Source organism: Sorex fumeus, unplaced genomic scaffold (assembly GCF_029834395.1).
Source record: "Sorex fumeus unplaced genomic scaffold, SorFum_2.1 ptg000178l, whole genome shotgun sequence".
Taxonomy (NCBI): domain Eukaryota; kingdom Metazoa; phylum Chordata; class Mammalia; order Eulipotyphla; family Soricidae; genus Sorex; species Sorex fumeus.
Genome location: NW_026606235.1, coordinates 1,273,449 through 1,287,316, shown reverse-complemented (window position 1 = coordinate 1,287,316; position 13,868 = coordinate 1,273,449). Strand labels below are relative to the sequence as shown.

The window sequence follows — 13,868 nt, the reverse complement described above, 5'->3', positions numbered from 1 at the left end:
GCAATGAACATAGGAGGGCAGATGTCTTTTCTGCGTTGTTTTTGGACCCTTGGGTTATGTAGAAGCTCAATTTCTAGCTTTTTGAGGAATGTTCATACTGTAGTCTTCCAAAAAGACTGAACCATTAGTAGTGAATAAGGTTCCCTTCCCCTGCCCCCTTCCCACCACATCCATGCCAACACTGGTGGCTTTTGTTCTTTCTGATGAATGCCAGTCTCTGTGGTGGGAAGTGATAGCTCATTTGGATTTGCATTTTCCTGATGATTAGTGATACAGAGCACTTTTTTCATATGCCTTTGGCCTTTTGTATTTCTTTGCATTTCTTTGAGGAAGTTTCTATTCCTCTCCCCATTTTTTTTTAATGTGGTTGGGTTTATTTATTTGGTAAAGTGCTTTTGTATATCTTGCATATTAACCCTTTGTCAGATGAATGATGGGTGAACAGTTTTTTCCCAGAGTGTAGTCTTCTATATTTGTTTATTATTTCTTTTGCAGTGCAAAAGTTTCTTAGTTGGATGCTCCATTTGTTGATCTTAGCTTCCATTTGTTTGTCCTATGATATTCCCTTCATAAAGATGCCTCTAGCTTCTTGGAGAGTTTGTGCAGGTATCTCGCCTCTTGTACTATCTGTCTGGCTCTTGCCCTCATATTCTCTGGTTGTGATGCTCATTGAAGGGTCACACGTTCTTTTGTTTTAGTTCTTGCACGTTCCGGACTGCAGTATTCTGGACATTGCAGCACCAGGCATCTCTTCTCAAATAGCAAAGCTACTGGGACTGCTTGGAGCATGTGGATTGGTGCCAGGGATCAAACTAGCAATCTCATGCTTGCAGAACAGCCTCTTTGCCACTGAGTCACTCATAATAGCTTCATTTTAGTGACTGCCAGGCTTCTTCTCTCTAGAATTATCAGTTCCTCTTTCTATACTTTTCATTAGAAGGATATTCCTATGCTCAACTCAGTTTTGAAAACAATTTGGTTGGGGGAGCTGATTTATTTTGGGGACCTTTTGTGACTCTGTGCGCTGGGGGGTCACTCCTACTGGGGTTCAGGTGACCATTTAAGATGCCAGGAATTGAACCCGAGGCAGGCGCCCTACTCCCTGTAGTATTGCTCTGGCCCCTGGACATATGTTAAAATCACCACAATAGTTAATTACTATCCTGGAAGAGGTACTTAAGAATTCATGCAAATAAATTCTTCTGTTACTTTAGTTTGTCATCCGAGTCCATTATCTGTGCCACTGCTGTCTCAAATAGCTCTTTCTGTGGAATTCCTCCTAATGGTGCACTCAATAAATGTTATTTTTTATTTGCTTAAAAAATTGGTGCAAATACCATTTTTCCTAAAAGTTTTACTCAATAATTTTAGTATCTGTCAGTGACTCTTGACCTGAAGCAATTATTATGTTCGTCTAATGGTGATTTCTGTTTCTTTCTGCATGTACAAATTGGAATCTTTAGGGGGTATTTAAAAAAAGTTATTGAATATTTTATACTGGATCATGGATATTTTCTTCTTTGGGGTTACATTCTAAATTAATTTATTCAGTTTTTTCAAACTTTGGCTTTCTGATTGACTTCTGTACCCTTTTTGTACTACTATATATGATTGGCCAGATATCTTGTATATTTCCTCCCTTTATTGTAGAATCAGCCATATCCCCAAGGAACCATCATTACTTTTATTAGAGAAAGGTATTCAGAAACCACTGTTACTTGCTACTCCTCATTAATACTATTTCTAGCTGCTATCAGTGGACAGACAAAGGAATTTGTGGTATACATTTCTATGGTTTTTAGTATGCTTAGAGTAATAACTTCATTTCTCCTCTTACTGTATTTTTGTTTGTTTGCTTTTGGTGGGGGCACAGGGCACACTTGGCAGTACTCAGGGGTTACTCCTAGCTCTGCATTCAGGAATCATTCCTAGCGGGCTCAGGGGACCACATGTGCTGCTGGGATTGAACCCGGGTCAGTCGCATACAAAGTAGGCGCCCTCATCGTTGTACTATTGTTCTGGCCCCTCTCACTGTATTTTAGAGAACTGTTTTGCTGCCAGGGGGCAATCGCTGATTTGTCTTATGGTTTTGCTCTTTTGGTCAACTTCACTTTAAAGTATCACTCAAATCAGTATGCAGTTTTCCATTGTGTGATAGTATTTTTTATCCACCTGTTGAACTTACTTGTTTTCTTTTTTTCACAATACAAATAAAGTTCATAACATGTATACAGGTTTGGCTCACAAAAATATGATTTCTAAATACAGAATTTCTAAATACAGAGAAGTGAGAATGCTGCATTCCATGAGAAATGTATGTTTAAATTCATAAGAACCTTTTAAACTTTTTCCAAGATTGCTATATCATGTCCTGTTTTCATCAGGAACTAGGTGTATCTGGTTGGGTTTTTTTTTGTTTGTTTGGTTGGTTGTTTTTTTTTTTTTTTTTTGTGGGGAGGGTGGTAGTTGGGGCCATACCCTGATGTGCTCAGGGCTTCTTATTCTATGCTGAGTCACTCTGGAGGGGTTAAGGAAACCATATGGATGTCTGGTATCAAACTATATCCACAACATTGTTATAGGTATGTCTGTGTGTTGCCAGGGATCAAACTCAGGACCTTACAGGTGTAAGGCATAAACTCACACATTTTGTATATGGGGGTGGGGAGACCTGGGTGTTGGAAGTGCACACTTAAGTGTGCTCAGAACTTATTCCTGGCTCTGTGCTTAGGATCATTCTTGGTGGAGCTCAGGGACTCTATGCAGTGCCGGGGATTGAACCTGACTGGATCAGCTGTGTTGGAAGCAGGCATCTTACCTGCTATGCTGTTCCACAGTGGGTAATGTTTCGTTGTTCCTTTTGAGCCACTTTTGAGGCACCTATGGTGCTCAGGGTTTACTCCTCACTCTGCCCTCAGTGATCGACACACCTTATGGGGTGCTGAGACACCTCAGCTCAAGTCAACCACTTGCAGTGCAAGTGCCCCTACCTGCTGTGCTGTCTCTCTGGTCCCTCCTTAATTTTTAAAGCATCTTGTTCCCTGCAGGTTCTTTGACATTTTATCTAGTTCTGTAAGCATAGACTGCCTCATTTTTCAGTTTTAAGCCAGAAGACTGTGGGTCATTTTGTATTCTTATTCCAACAGTGCTTACAGTTGGAGTCTTTTCCTATAATACTGGTTAACTTTGATTACAAGTTAGATACTATGTTTGAAAATTGTATTCCTACATAATTCGAGGTACATAGCAAGATGCTTTTCTTTGAGACCTCACTTATTTCAGGCATTTCTGGATGTTAATGTCCCAAGAGATGAACATGAAACAGAGATTCCCAAACTTACTTGGTTCACTACTCCCTTTTCAGGAAAAAATGAAGACTCGGTGCTCCTCCTGGAAATCTTGTCTTCTTTAAGTGAACAAAGTAAATTTTTCCAGAGCAGGGGACTCTTTATCATCCACTTTAGGAAACAGTGACTTAAGATCAAAATATTTCTTCCCTAGGACTTTCACTGTTCGCAACATCTTTCTACTCTCCATTCATTCTTTCTAAAATTGTAACCCTGTGTGGGCTGGAGAAATAGTACAGTGGGCAAGGTGCTTGTCTTGCATGTAGCCAACCTGCGTTTGATCTCCAGCATCCCAGATGGTCCACCAAGCCCCACCAGGAGTGGATTCTGAGTGCAGAGCCAGGAGTAAGCCCTGAGGACTGCTGGATGTGGCCCCAAAACAAATAAAAGCAAAATTTCTGAATGTGAAAACTGTTAAGCGGAAGAACTTGTTCTATACCTGTGTAGTCTAGGGACCACTGACTGAGCTTAAAGTCTTAAGTGTGCTGAGATTAATTCACATGAACCTCCAGCCATTCCAGGAGTGATCTTTGAGCACAGAGCCAGGAGTAAGCACTGAATACCACCATATTTGGCCCAACAACAACAAAGCTATTAAAAACCTTTATAGCCTTAGCCTTTTATGAAGAGGGTCTCCTATTAGGCTTACTTATGATGAGTGCCCATGGATTTGGTAGCCTCCTGAACACTATTTTAATTTTCAGCAATTGTCAAAAATTCTTTGAATTTCTTTGCTTTTCTAGGTTTATTTTTTTCTTTTCACTTTTGGCTATAGGGGCTGGAGCGATAGCACAGCGGGTAGGGCGTCTGCCTTGCACGCAGCCAACATGGCCAACCCGAGTTCAATTCCTCTGCCCCCCTCGGAGAGCCCGGCAAGCTACCGAGAGTGTTCGATATGCCAGACACAGTAACAACAAAGTCTCCAATGGAGACGTTACTGGGCCCGCTCGAGCAAATAGTTACTAGTCTAAGGAATATGAAGAGGAGTCTGGGGTGGAATGCATGGACTGCATGATTAAGGCAGGCCCTTAGTTTGATGCCCAGCACTACATCTCCCCTCCCCCCAACCTCTAGTAGCACAGCTCGAATTCCCTAATCCCTCGTAACTATTGCAGGGAATGGCCCTTGAGGGCTGAAAACCCCCAGGGAGCCCCTATTTTTTTTTTCTAAAGAGTATGAGTTTAAGCTATCCATTCCCTTTAGTTCTCACTGGGAGGGTTGACCTAGATACCTAGATCATTTATTACTGAAAACAGGAAGACTGAAAAAAACCTTGATTTCTAGGTCTAGAGATAGCACAAAGGTCTAGAGCATGTATCTGGCATGCACAGGGCCCTGGGTTCCATGCTAGGCACTGTACGGCTTCCCTAGCACCTCAAGGTATAACTTTAGTGGATTACAGCACCACTGAAAGGTCCTAGAAAAATAAAAATATTTTGATTTCTTTGAAAACTGAGACATTCTAAACACATTTCAGGGATCATTCATATTCTATACCTTCTCTCTAGCTGGCACCCCAGGTGGTCCCCCAAGCTCCCAGGAGTAAGCCCATAGCACTGCCAGGTGCCTTATTTGCTATACTTTCTCTCCGGCCCCTATCTGAAATTTCTCAGCTTCGCTTCAGAAACCCTCTGGTTCATTCCCTCATTAATTAATGAAGGTCAGCGATTTGAAACTTGTGTAAAAGAGCTAGCTATAAGTAGATCATTTGGTATGCATGATAGTAAAGTGAAGCTCTGCTGAGCTACTGCAAAACATCTAGTTATCCTCTGTGGAGAAGCAAGTTCACTATTTCATAATTAATTCCCAGCTGATACACAAAGCTGCAAGGTCAGTCAAATAACTGCTTGAGATTCTCTGGAGTTTCATTAGTGATTGGTTTTGCTGTGCCCTTTACAAAGAACTGCAAGGCCTTATATAGCAGAGGAAAGTTGGGTGATAACACTACAAAAGGTAACTGGATTTTTTTTTCCCTTTGCTTTTTGGGTCACACCCAGCGATGCTCAGGGTTATTCCCGGCTCTGCACTCAGGAATTACTCCTGGCGATGCTTGGGGGACCATATGGGATGCCGGGGATTGAACTCAGGTCGGCCGCGTGCAAGGCAAACGCCCTACCCGCTGTGCTATCACTCCGGCCCCGGTAACTGGATTTTTAAAAGAAAATATTTCCATATGAGCAAGTGAGGGAAAGTGAGGTCTCAGTTTGTCATGTCATTCCCACACGTTGCTGTGTTTTTCATATTTTAAACAGTCACAGTCACAGTCCTCCTGTTCATCGATTTGCTTGAGCGGGCCCAGTAACGTCTCCATAGTGAGACTTGTTGTTACTGTGTTTGGCATATTGAATATGTCACGGGTAGCTTGCCAGGCTTTTTAAAGAAAAATAAAAATGGGGACATGCCCCTTTAAGGTTTTTGCTTGGTAATTTCTTTGCGGAGCTATGGCATAGCAAAGAACTTACATATTTTTTGAGCCCTTTCAGTAAGATCATCTCACTTGATCTTCCCTGAAGTACCATTAAAATGCTTTAAGTGATTAATCTGTAAGTAGAAGCCTACTTGAAGGTCCTTTATAGCCAGATCAGGGATTTGAACCCTGGACTACATGGCTTTTTAGTCTTTTGCATCTAGTTCGCTATTACTAAATTTGTGTTGGTTTCACCAACTTCTTTTTTTATTTGTTTATTTGGGGGCCGTACTTGGCACTGCTCAAGAACCAGTGCTATCTCTATTCAGGAACCACCCCTAGAAGGTTATTCAACTATTTTTTTGTTTTGGTTTGGTTTGGTTTTGGGACCACAGAATTAAGCTCAGGACTTAATCCTGACACTATTCAGGGGTCACTCCTGGCAGGCCCCAGGTGATCTGGGGGTCTGAGGATTGAACCAGGTTAACCTTGTGCAAAACAAGTACCCTCCCCACTGTACAATCTTTGCAGCCCCTGTTTACCGTTTTTTGTTTGTTTTGATTTTGATTTTTTGAATCACACCCAGCAGTGCTCAGGGATGTGGGCTCTGGGAATAGGGATTGAACCTGGATCAAGTTCTACTATACCGTCTCTCCAACCCCCAATTTACCAACTTCTTAAGTTGAAAGGGAAAAGAAAAGAAAATGCCTATAAATAAATATAGAAATTGAAGGGAAAGACCCTTTTACTTAGGGAAGATGCTAAGAATTTAAAAGTTGAGTGTCCTTGGGACCTGGAAGATAGTGGAGCGATAACGGGGTCCCTGGTTTAAAGATAATTTTGGTGCAGTCTTTAAGTCACCATGAAATTACAAAATTATTCATGATTAGGTTTCAGGTACATCATGTTTTAACATCAGTCCGTACACCAGTATCCACTCCCTCTACCAGTTCCACACCCCAACCCGATTAGTCTCCTACTTACCAGTCTGCTTCTATGAGAGACACTTTTTGTTGTTTTGTTTTTTATTTATTTTTAATTATTATTTTTTAATTGAATCACTGTGAACTACAGTCACAAAATTTTCAGGTTTGCATTTCAGTCATACAATAATCGAACACCCGTCCCTCCAACAGTGTCCATTTTCCACCGCCAATGTCCCCAGTACCCTTTCTCCCCTAGAGAGGCACTTTTTTTAAATAAAAAGTACTGTTGCTGATGGAGTTTCATACATTACGCTTTACCACCTTTCAGCACCACCTCCTCCTCTCGCTGGCACACTTCCCTCCACCGGAGATGTTGCCCTGTTCTATTCCCCAGCCCCTCAAGTGCCTTGTTTCCTACTTAGAGAGAACCAGTTCTCATGTTCTTTGTGTCCACTGTCTTTGGGTGTTCAGTATTCCACCATTATGTTTCTTTACATCCTGCATATGAGAGAGATCATTCTGGTTGTCTGTCTCCCTCTGACTAACTTCACTCGGCATAATACTCTAGGTCTCTCCATGTAGCAGCAAATTTCATGATTTTTATCTTTTGACTGAGTAGATTCAATGTTTCTTAAGTAATTTAAAAACTTTATTGTTTTCTGGCCATTTATATACTCATGGGCACCAGAAAGTTTGAGTTGAACAGAGGCAAGGTTTTTGTGAAAGGAGAATTCATATGTAAACCCATGGTTCTTTGGATCTCTTAGATATTGTAGGATCATTTAATGTGTTTGTTTTTCTTCTGGAGTACTTTAACCTCAACCTCAAGTCTCTTTAAGCTATGGAAACCAGGACTTATCTTGGACGTGGTAAATAAGATACCACTTATATGCAGTATTGGAAAGAGAAGCAGCTTGTAGTAAAGATGTCTCTTACAGCTCTCAAATAGCCATAGTTCTAACACCTTATTAAATCAGGATACTCAAATATATGTGGTAAATTGTTATCCCTATTTTATAGTATGGTTGGATATTAGCTTTGTGTCTGTTCATAGTTTTAACCTTCAGTTTCCTCATCTGTAAACTGGGAGGTAGTAAAATTGGAATAATAGCAACTTTTACTTCCTGCGTGATGAGAATAAAGTAAAATAATCCATATTAAAAAGACATAGAGAATATGCATATTTGGCACATATTATTTGTACTTACAGTTTGTGATTACATGGCAAAAGAGCAGGTGATAGGGTGCCTGTCTTGCATGTGGCCCATCTGGGTTCAATCCCTGGTACCACATCCTGAGCACAGCCAGGTGTGCTGCCCACCTCCCCACCCCCCCAGAAAAATAAAGTGAATGCACTTTAATTGGTCATTTTATGTATCTCTACTCTGGTTTTAAGAAATGTGTTTCGGGGCTGGAGCAATAGCACAGCAGGTAGTACGTTTGCCTTGCGTACGGCTGACCCAGGTTCGAATCCCAGCATCCCATGTGGTCCCCTGAGTACCTCCAGGAGTAACCCCTGTGCATCGCCAGGTGTGACCCAAAAACCCCCCAAAAATGTGTTTCAAGGTAAAGTGCAAATCTTATACATGGGACTTGGGTTCAACAGCCCTCCCCATCCCTCCAGTGACAACCCCCCATACAGCCAGTAACCCTTTGCCCAAATTTACCTGCTGTAGTTTGGGCGTTTCTGGTTGGTTTGGGGTTTATTTTTGGCCTTGAGTGTGCTTTGTGTGCACTCAAGGAATTGAACCCAAATCTCTCATGTACAAAACATGCACTCTACTGTTGAGTCACATCTTTGTCACCCGTTGTAGAACTTGACCTTATTTACCTATTTTGTGTGTGCGCGCGCGTGCATGTCTCCACAATCGCCCATCTAAATTCTAGGGTTTTTAACTAATCAAATTGTATCTATATTATAGCACTTTCTTCAGCATATAGTCTAAGGTAGGACATTGCATTTAGTTGTCTTATCTTTTTAACCTTATTTTGTCCTTTAGCCATATGTGACTTTTTTTGAGAGCTCAGTGTATTTCTTCCCCATCCCTATTCTTTTAATAGAAGGTTCCTTGTTTTCTATTTGTCCAATGTTTTCTTTTAATTAAATGGTTACATGCAGTTTTGTTAAGAAAATGGCATGTGTGATGTATCCTCAGTTTGTGGCATCTGGAGGCATTGCGTTTTTAATTAAATGCTGAGTGAAAGGAATTAACAAATGCCATGGGAATTTCGTAGAATGGAGAATAACTGCATGTGTTATAAAGAAGACTTAGTCTACTGATTTTTTTTAAATAGATGATATTTCTCAAAGGTGGACATTTTTCCCTCAGATTTTGTATTTCTTTGTCAGCCAAAATAAATGTTAATGTCTCCCATCCACAATTATGAAACTTGTTCCTATAATAATGAAATCAAACGTGTTTTTGAAATGGTCACAAATGTTTGTTGTTGGGTTATTTATTTATCAGTTTTATTTGGGGGACACAATACTCAGGGGTTTCTCCTGGCTGTGAACTCAGGAATTACTCTTGACAGTGCTCAGGGGATCGTGTAATGTGGCCGGGGATCGAACCCAGTCAGCCGCAGGCATGGCAAGTGCCCTACTTGCTGTATTATCTCTTCAGCCCCTAAAAGGTCACATGATGATCAAAGGCTTTGATCTCTACATAAAGTTCTGTAAATGATTTGGATTTATGTACAATGACATTGGGATTTGTTGTATAATAACTTGGTCTGGGCTTTATTTGTTGTATAATAACTTGGTCTGGGCTTTGTTGTATGATAACTTCATCTGGGCTTTGTTGTGTGACAACTTAGTCTTTATTCTTTTTCTGGTTTCATCAAAGTTTAGTCAGGCTGACACCATTTATACTCAGGTTTGCCACATCGTAGAACTTTTTAGCACCTCTCTGAGCTGTGGAGAGATACTGACCAAAAAACACTGCTCTTGCCAATACTTTCCATAGAATGATAATATTTATGGGACTGTCCTCATGTCACTTTCCCAGTTTGTTTTGCTACAGGTTTTTGGGTTTGGGGGCCACACCCACTATTACTGGAGGATTTATTCCTGGCCCTGTGTTCAGGGTCTCTCCTGGGCAATACCCAGGAGATCATGTGGTCTCCAGAGTTGAAGCCAAGCGTCCTGCATAGAAAGTATGTGCCCCAACTTCTTGAACTCCCTACCCCATCAAGTCTGTTTAAGAGGGCCCAAACTTTTCATGAAGAAATAACTACAGAATAAGATTAAGTCAATACCAGTTTACAATGTGGGTTTGTGGGTTGTGTGTGTGTGTGTGTGTACATATGTATACACACACATATAATGGGGAAACACTGTGGTTGGTATCATTTAGATTCATTAACATGAGAGTATGGATACAGTTAAGGCCATTTAAATTTTGACCTTTTGTTTTCTCTCATATACTTTAAAAAATAATTTGTTGGCCTTTGTGAATTTTGTTTTTGCAGTTTGAAGAAAGCAGGTCTGAAACAAGGTCTAACCCCCAGCTGCCTCGCAACACGGTGACTGCCAGATCTCCAAACATCAAGTTTAGATTTGTCCGCCAACCTGTCTGACATGTCGGGACCCGTGCCAAGCAGGGCCAGAGTTTACACAGATGTTAATACACACAGACCCCGAGAATACTGGGATTACGAATCACATGTGGTGGAATGGGGGTAATTGTTTCTGTTTATTTCGCTAATCTTGCTTCACCCAAAGTTCTGTGACACTTCTGGGTTTGTTAAGTAATATTTTACAGAAAGCCTTCCAGACTACATTTATACATATCATTACTGGCATATTAGTGGTTTCATTTGGGCTAAAGAGTCTTTTCTCTCTTTCATTTATAAAGCTGGTAATTATTAAGCTTATCTGAGCTCAGGGCTTTGCAGTTAGTTGAGAATTGATAAAGTATTTTTGAGGCTAAAAACAAAAAGTATTTTTGAGGCTAAGAGAATAGTATTGTCACTTGATACCACAGAATGAAAGTTTTTCAGAAAGACTGTTTATGATGAGAAGGAAATTAAACCCTGTTAAAAATGAGCCCCCTGTCATAAGACAAACCTTATGACAGAATTTAGCCCAGATTTTATCTTGAATAGTTGCAGTCTGCCTAAATAGTTATGTTTGTCTTCCTAATTCTCTGCTGTCTGTCTTATTTGGATGTTTGCATTTCTTTCGTGCGTATTTCTCCCCCCCCCCAAAACACGTTGTATGTTAAATTGATCACAATCATACTTTGCAATAAAAGCATATGAAAAATCTGAAGCAAGTTGAAAATTCATATTCAGTCCCGTACAGTTTAACTATCTTGAAATAATATTCTTAAGCCTGTAAATGTTTGAAGTGTCTTCCCAAATAGTTGAGTATGTTTTTATCGTCTTAGTTCATGATTCTTAACAGTGTGTATATCACCTCTACCCAGACAGCATAATTTGCTTCACAGATACAGGATCAAGAACCAATGATACAGGGCTTTGAACATGGCTAAGCTCTGCCTGTGGGGAACCATAGGTTCAATCTCTGGCACCACATGGTTCCTGGAGCACTGTCAAGTGACCCAAAATTAGAAAACACTGGTGGGGACTAAATAGCTCAAAGGCATAGGTGCATGCTTTGCATGCATATGGCCTGGGTTCCGCCACATGATCCTCTTGAGCACTGAGCCAGGAATTGCTCCAGAGCATCACCAGGTGTAGCTCAAAATGCTGCTCCTTCCCCCCCTAGTGATTTCTCTGAATCACCAGTGATACAATACCAGTAAATGTTGTTGATAACCTAACAGTATTCCTTAGATAATAGGTTTAGGAATACTAGTGTTTTAGTACAGAAATATTAAGCACGCTTTCAAATTTAGTCTTTTGCACTTAGTTATATAAAACACTTGGTACTAAACACCCCTTTTGAATTTTTTACAGGGGGGTTTTGTTTATATTTGTTTTGTGTACCCTTCCACAGGAAGACAGTACAACCAGACATGCCATGGTTATTACATTGTGCATTGTCCTTGGTACGTTTTTGTCTTCACTTTTTAGTTGTGCAAAAGAAATAAATAAAAATGGCTGGGTCAGTTGAATTTAGTTTTTAGTTATTCTTCAGAACAAAGTAAAGAAGGACAGGAGGAAACTGTTCACATTTCTCAATCTTTTTTTTAAAAACCTCTAATGCTTATTGATAATGAAATATGGATTAAAGTAAAAGAAGAGTTCCCCTCACCGCAAGTATTATCTGTAGTTCTTGGTCCGTAGTGTAACTTGAAAATGTAACTATCTCACAGTGATTCGATTTTTAAAAATAAAGAATATGAGGGGTGAGGGAGAATACTTGACTCAGAACTTGCCTTGAGGGGTAGGTGACAACTCAGGCATTCATGTTTGAAAGCAATTTATCTGCATAGAAACCTATTTAAAACAAAACAACAGCTGCTTTCAAAGTATGGCTGAATTAAAATTTTAATTAAAAATTAAAATTTAAGCTTGTATTGACTTTCTGCTAGGTACCAATATGGAATCAAGCATTGTGGGCCAGGAATATATAAAGGGCCAGAGAGATAGTATGTGGGTAAGGATACATGCCTTGCATATTTTTGAATCCTCTTTTCTCTAGTACCACATGGCTGCTGAATATCAGTGCATATCCTTGGACCCTTGGGCCCTAGCTTTGAGTCATCAGGGTTAGTTGGCTAAGTGTAGCCAAAATCAAGCCCTAGATTCCTGGGTACCACTTGAGAGCCCTATCCCACCCACTCTGGTAAAAATTTTTGTTTTCGTTTATTGTTTTTTGAGCCATACCCTGCAATACTCAGGGGTAACCCCTGGCTCTGCACTCAGGAGTTACTCCTGGTGGGACTCAGTACCATATGGCATGCTGGTAATTGAACCCATTTTGGACATATGCAAGGCAAGTGCCCTACCTGCTGTGCTATCTTTTATCTCCAGCCTTATTCTTCCACCCGCCCCCCCCCCAAATACATATACACATGTATGTATCTATAATAAAATTGTAATCTCTGGAGATAGTTTAAGGACTAATGTGCATGCTTTGCGTGTGGGGAAACATGAGTTTGACCTCATCCCTGCCACTCTATGGTCACCCAGCACCATTGACTGTGGCCCAAAAAAGAACTGTAACTATTCTCTGGGTCAGGGATATATAACTCAGTGTGGGGTGCTTGCCATACATGTGGGAGGCTCAGGCTTCAATCCTCAGCACCACAAAAGGAATAAAAAAAAAATTCAGAGGTAAACCTGTTGTTGGAGATTGTGTGTGTTTTATATCAGCCCTAGTGCTAGAGTGATAGCTCAAGTGGTAGAATACTATGTGCTAGAACACAGCAGGTAGGACACAGCCCAGCATGTGCAGGACCCTGAATTTAGTCCCCAGCACCAGGTGGTCTTCTGAGCAATACCAAGTATTGTCCTGCTGGACCAGGAGCATTGATGGATGTGAATCTTTTGACAGGGAGAAAAAGGATGTTTTCGATTAGCTGATGTGCCAATAGAAACATAAAAATTTGGACTAAAAGTCCTTTTTTTAAAATCCTAGAAATAAAATTTGATTTTTATTAAATTATATGGGGACCAGAGAGATAGTACAGCATGTAGGGTGTTTGCCTCTCACATGGCCAACCCTGGCTTGATCCCTGCACCCCAGATGGTCCCCAAAGCCCAGCAAGGAATGAACTTTGAGCACAAAACCAGGAGTAAGCCCTGAGCATCAATGGGTATGGTCCATAAACCAAAAAATAAAAAAATTCTATGACGCTAATATAAAAATCCATTCCTGACAGTAGAGTTCGGTAAATTGAACTGGTGCTTGGTAAACTGAAGTTTCTAAATCATTGTGACTTTGACTTTCTGTTTGCAGAAATCAAGATGACTACCAGCTAGTCCGAAAATTAGGCCGGGGTAAATACAGTGAAGTATTTGAAGCCATCAACATAACAAATAATGAAAAAGTTGTTGTTAAAATTCTCAAGGTGGGTAAAAGCGGACTGTTTTTAAATGCTTTGTCTTACTGTATTCCAAAATAAAGATAATATTTTTATTTGACAGATACGGAAACTTAACAAAATACATTACTCAGGACATACCCTAAATAGTGGCAGAAGAGAGGAAAGATTCAGTCTCCTTTCTCCTAGGTCTTGCTTACTGATTCCTGTGACTTTAGTTATAATCTATGCT

General features: G+C 40.4%; 2 protein-coding genes across 3 annotated transcripts in view; one reads left to right on the top strand and one right to left on the bottom strand.

Moving 5' to 3' along the window:
• SOX12 (SRY-box transcription factor 12) overlaps positions 1–13,868 on the bottom strand; it is a 280,268-nt gene that overhangs the window by 126,344 nt on the left and 140,056 nt on the right. The gene's annotated exons all lie outside the window — the stretch shown is intronic.
• CSNK2A1 (casein kinase 2 alpha 1) overlaps positions 1–13,868 on the top strand; it is a 50,255-nt gene that overhangs the window by 17,240 nt on the left and 19,147 nt on the right. The window contains exons 2-3 of one of the 2 annotated variants that reach the window (XM_056107872.1): positions 10,152–10,361; positions 13,552–13,663. In XM_056107872.1, coding sequence (XP_055963847.1) covers positions 10,261–10,361; positions 13,552–13,663 — 213 coding nt within the window. In that variant the 5' untranslated portion in view covers positions 10,152–10,260. The remainder of the gene's footprint in view (positions 1–10,151; positions 10,362–13,551; positions 13,664–13,868) is intronic. The other variant, XM_056107873.1, reaches the window with a different exon arrangement.